Below are 4,371 nucleotides of genomic sequence, written 5' to 3'. Positions count from 1 at the left end.
TGCCATGTGCCTTGTGCTGCTTTATTTAACTTTTGTCCTTATTGTATATTTGTATTTATATTTAATCTGTATCTATCTGTATTTTTATGCTCTACTGTTAGTGTTATCTGTATGCACCAAGGGTCTGAGAATAACGCAATTTCAATTCTCTGTATGTATGTGCTGTACATGTGGAAGAATTGACAATAAAGCAGACTTCGACTTCGACTTTGAAATAATTCAAATATATACAAAAACGTATTTAAAAAAAAAGCTTAAAGTAAGGAGAATATTTTATGGTCTGAGTTTCAGTAGTGTAAAAACCCTGCTGTAAAGACAGATCAGTGATGCCTGTACCTGGACAAAGACGCGTTTGGGTCGTGGGCTGGACAGCTCGGCAGAAAACGGGAAGAACAAACCACAGCTGACCAGAACAAACATCAGCGTGAACACTGACCCCAGAACAGCCAAGACCCGCTTCGTACTGTGGGACAGATAGATGAAATGAATCTGGAGAGAGGGACAGACAGAAAATAAGTGGAATAAGATGATTTAATCCAGTGATCGGCAACCTTTTGGGCATGAAGTGCTATTTTTCTGGTTAACCGCTGTGCCAATACCCCCCCCCTTTTTTTTTCTCAAATGCATACTGTATTTATACAATACATAAACATAAATTATCAGCTAAAATATGATCAGATACAAATCTATAGTTGATTATCATAAAACTTGTTTCTGAACCATTTAAAAAAATGCATATTTATTTTAATGTTTAAACTTTGAATAGCAGATTTATGTGACCCTACTGAACACCACTGTATGTGTGTGTGAGACGAGGCCAATTGTGCATTAAAACCTTCAGTTTAATCACTGTTCAATATTTAATCAACATTCAGTTTAATCACTGTTCGATATTAATGTGTTGCTTTAATTGATACACACACACATAACTTGCACACACTCACACACACCGAGAGAGATCACACTGTGCACACACAGAAACATTCAGGAGCTCAGAAACTTTTCTGCCCCGTTATTGATATTGAACATGCATCTGTAGACTAGCGCAGTTAAATCTCATACTTTAATTGTATTTGTAGATCCTAACAGGCTGTGTCACTATGAGGAATTATTACCTCAAAATGTACGTCAGTATGCAGTTTTCCTTATTGCTTGTGTGCCAGTGATTATCCCTCTGTGTGGCACTGTTGGCAAACTTGCGATAGGTTTCTAACCCCAATCTCTTGTTGTTTTGTTTTAAATTTGAACTTGAACTTGAATTTGAATGTTTGAATTTGAATGTTTAAATTTAAAAGTTTAAATTTTGAATGTTTGATTCTGAATGTTTGAATCTGACTGTTTGAATTTGAATTTACTATGTTGCAGTTAGTCTGTATGACTCACAAAATAGGAAGACAGAATTACGGTTGCCAGGGTAACAAGTGATGCCAGGATGATGTCGGGTGGGATTTTGTCTTTGCTGCGACCCTGAATGGGTGTAAAGACCTCAAAAACCACCCGGATGAGGGACATGATGTAGACATACGGCACAGCAAGACCCGTCAGGTACAGGATGGAGTACTGAAGAGATGCTCCTACAAACAAACACACACACTGAGACAGCACTAATGACCATCAACACAAACCATGTGGCACTAGTTCATGAACGACCTCAGTCCGACTGCAACGGACTGTTAGGACAGCAGAAAGGATCATTGGAGTGCACCTGCCCAGTCTTCAGGACTTGTACAACTCCAGAGTGAAGAAAGGGGCAGGTAACATCATCAAAGACCCCTCTCACCCTGGACACAATCTGTTTGCACTTCTCCCCTCAGGCAGACGATATACAGATCTCTGTGCACTAGAACATCTAGGCATAAAAAAAGATTTGTCCCCCCCATGCCATCTCCAGCTTAAACAGCTAACACATTAATCATTACCTGTGTTCTGTAATTAATTTCTGTAATTCATCCTCCATCTCTAATTACTGCCTCTATCTCAAGTATTATGTAAATACAAATGCATATCTCTTTATTAATACAGCTGTATGTAGAGTAAATAATGCACAAATCTGTACATAAATCTACTCTTCCAGATTCATACACATTGTTATTATTTATTGTTAAGTCTTACTATTTAAATGTCCCCAACAACAGGTTTACATGCATGCAAGGTCAAAAAACACTTTAATTTTCTTATAATATGCATTTAATTTTACCTTATATCTCAACAACTCTCAAATAATGCATTCGAAGATTCATCTTTCCAAACCCCTCCTTTGCATAAGGCTACTCTGCTCTGATTCAGGTCAGGTAGGTCAGGTAGATGGGAGTACTGATAAAAAAATGTTTGCATATTGCTCCATCCTTTATAATGACTCCAAGTAGTAAGAACAACAGATATTCTATATTAATCAACACATTTCTAGACAAAAGCTGATTAACAGAACCATAACGTGATTTAGCCACAGACCTAAAGTGTATACACAACACAAAACTCCCTATTTGCACGCTCAACAAAACATTACAGCAACAATTATTAATCATACATATGTCAGGATTCTTGACTGTTCTGTGTCGTGTTTTGCCCCTGTTTCTGTTCCTGCGTTTCATTATTTGGTCTTTCCTGTTTCCATTATGTTCTCTGATTAGTTCATTTGTTTCCAGCTGTGTTTAGTTAATTATCCTAATTTCCCTGTGTACTTAAGTCCTAGTCTGTGCAGTCTGTCTCTGTTGGGTCTATTCGTTATGTTCGTGTTTCCTGCCGTTTCCAGTGTAGATGTACCCCTGTTCTCCAAGGATTATTCCACGTCTCCTCGTTCTGCGCTCCTCCCAGCACAGATTGTGACAGATTATGACCCGACCAAATACAGTAACCTCTGTGTGTTTCCTCTCTGTTTTCTCGTTTTTCTCTCAGTGTTTTCTTTTGTTCCTGTTTTTGTTATGGATCCCTTCTTCTGCCCGGAATTCCTCCTCCTCCTGCTGGAACAGGGGGACAGATCTCTCGAGGACCATACAAGACTGTTCCGGCTGTTAGCTAGCCCCACCACCACCAGCTACCCGGATGACGCGCTCATTCTATGATGCGAGCTTGAACACCGCGAGCAAAGTGCCGTCATCCGAGGATGGTCCTCGAGAGGATTTCGGTGCCTTCGTGGAGTGGACTCTGGCGAGAAACGGATCGCCATCCTGCCCCGTGGATGATCTCATCAGATCCACTGCAGAGCCCAGCCCACCATCTCCCCGCGATGCGGAGCATTAGCCCGAGCCCACCGTTGATGGAGAGCCATTTCCCGCCGCGATCAGCGAGCCAGTGCAAAGCCGAGCGACTGAGCAAAGGATTGCCCCGGACGTAGAGCTGTATCCGTCAGACCAGGTGTGAGAGCCGGCTACAAAGCCCACCACGTGGGAGAAAGCCACGGACAGTGTAAGCGCGGAGAGGAGCTCTGCCCCCTGCACCACGGCTAAGGGTGAGCTGAGTATGGCATGGCGAAAGTGCCAAAACGAAGAAGAGAGGGCTCCAGTCCCCGAATCCAGTTCAGAGCGCCCTACAGTGCCCGCTCCTCGAAAGCGCCCTCCAGTGTCAGCTCCTCGTAAGCGCCCTCAAGTGTCCGCTCCTCCAGAGCGCCATCCTGTTCCCGTGTTCAGCCTAGAGGGGGCTTCCGATCCAGAGTTAAGCCCTGAATACCCGGAGACTCATAAATGCCCACCCGCTCCTGCCTCCTCCACCGCTGTCATCTGGCAGCCCCTCTGCTCGCCCTCAGCCCACCACTAAGGTGCGAGCTCCGCGGGTCTGCCATCCTTCAGCGTCGCCATGGAGAATCCCTCACCTCTGCCTCCAGCCTCCGAGGCCCGGTCCCTCCGGTTCCGCCTTTGTCTGGCATCAACCATCCAGCGCCTCTGGACTCCGCTCCTCCAGCTGCACCTCGTCGCTCCATCCTACCGGCTCCGTCAGGCTCCTTCATCCCTTCAGATCCTCCTCAGTCCACAGTCACTCCGGCTCCGCCGCGGATCTCCGGATCTCTGTCTCCACCTTGGTCGCCAGAGCCCTCGGCTCCACCCTGCCCCCCCAGCATCCCCCGGGCTCGTTGGCTCTCCGTCTCCGCCTCGGGCTCCTCCACCCCCTGCTCCGCCGCCTTTGGTCGGCCCCCTGGAGTCACCGGCCATTCCTCCTCCGTGGCTCCTCCCTCTGTCGGCTCCACCATGGGCCGTCATCATGGCTGTGGCCTGGGTCCCACCTGGCTCCTCCTGCTCCAAGCTCCTCCTGTCTCCTCCCTGGCTCTTCCCTCCGTCTGATTTGACCTGGCTCCTCCTGCCTCCTCCCTCCATCTGATCCACCCTGGCTCCTCCCTCCATCGTCACCTCCCTGGACTCTGGTCCCCCCCACGCCCCC

General features: G+C 46.4%; 1 protein-coding gene across 2 annotated transcripts in view; it reads right to left on the bottom strand.

The window, feature by feature from the left end:
- Positions 1–231: 231 nt before the first annotated feature.
- Positions 232–4,371, bottom strand: part of LOC107575315 (endoplasmic reticulum metallopeptidase 1-like) — a 9,959-nt gene continuing 5,819 nt past the window's right edge. Inside the window, exons 4-5 of one of the 2 annotated variants that reach the window (XR_001607847.1) lie at positions 1,384–1,574; positions 232–489 (exon numbers count right to left, since the gene is read on the bottom strand). Coding sequence is in view for 1 of the 2 variants with exons in the window: in XM_016261713.1 (XP_016117199.1) it covers positions 274–489; positions 1,384–1,574 (407 nt within the window). In the remaining variant the exon portion in view is untranslated. The remainder of the gene's footprint in view (positions 490–1,383; positions 1,575–4,371) is intronic. The other variant, XM_016261713.1, reaches the window with a different exon arrangement.

Source organism: Sinocyclocheilus grahami, unplaced genomic scaffold, assembly GCF_001515645.1.
Source record: "Sinocyclocheilus grahami isolate Dianchi unplaced genomic scaffold, SAMN03320097.WGS_v1.1 scaffold2565.1, whole genome shotgun sequence".
NCBI lineage: Eukaryota > Metazoa > Chordata > Actinopteri > Cypriniformes > Cyprinidae > Sinocyclocheilus > Sinocyclocheilus grahami.
The sequence above is the reverse complement of the archived record's forward strand: the minus strand, read 5'-3'. Positions and strand labels throughout refer to the sequence as shown.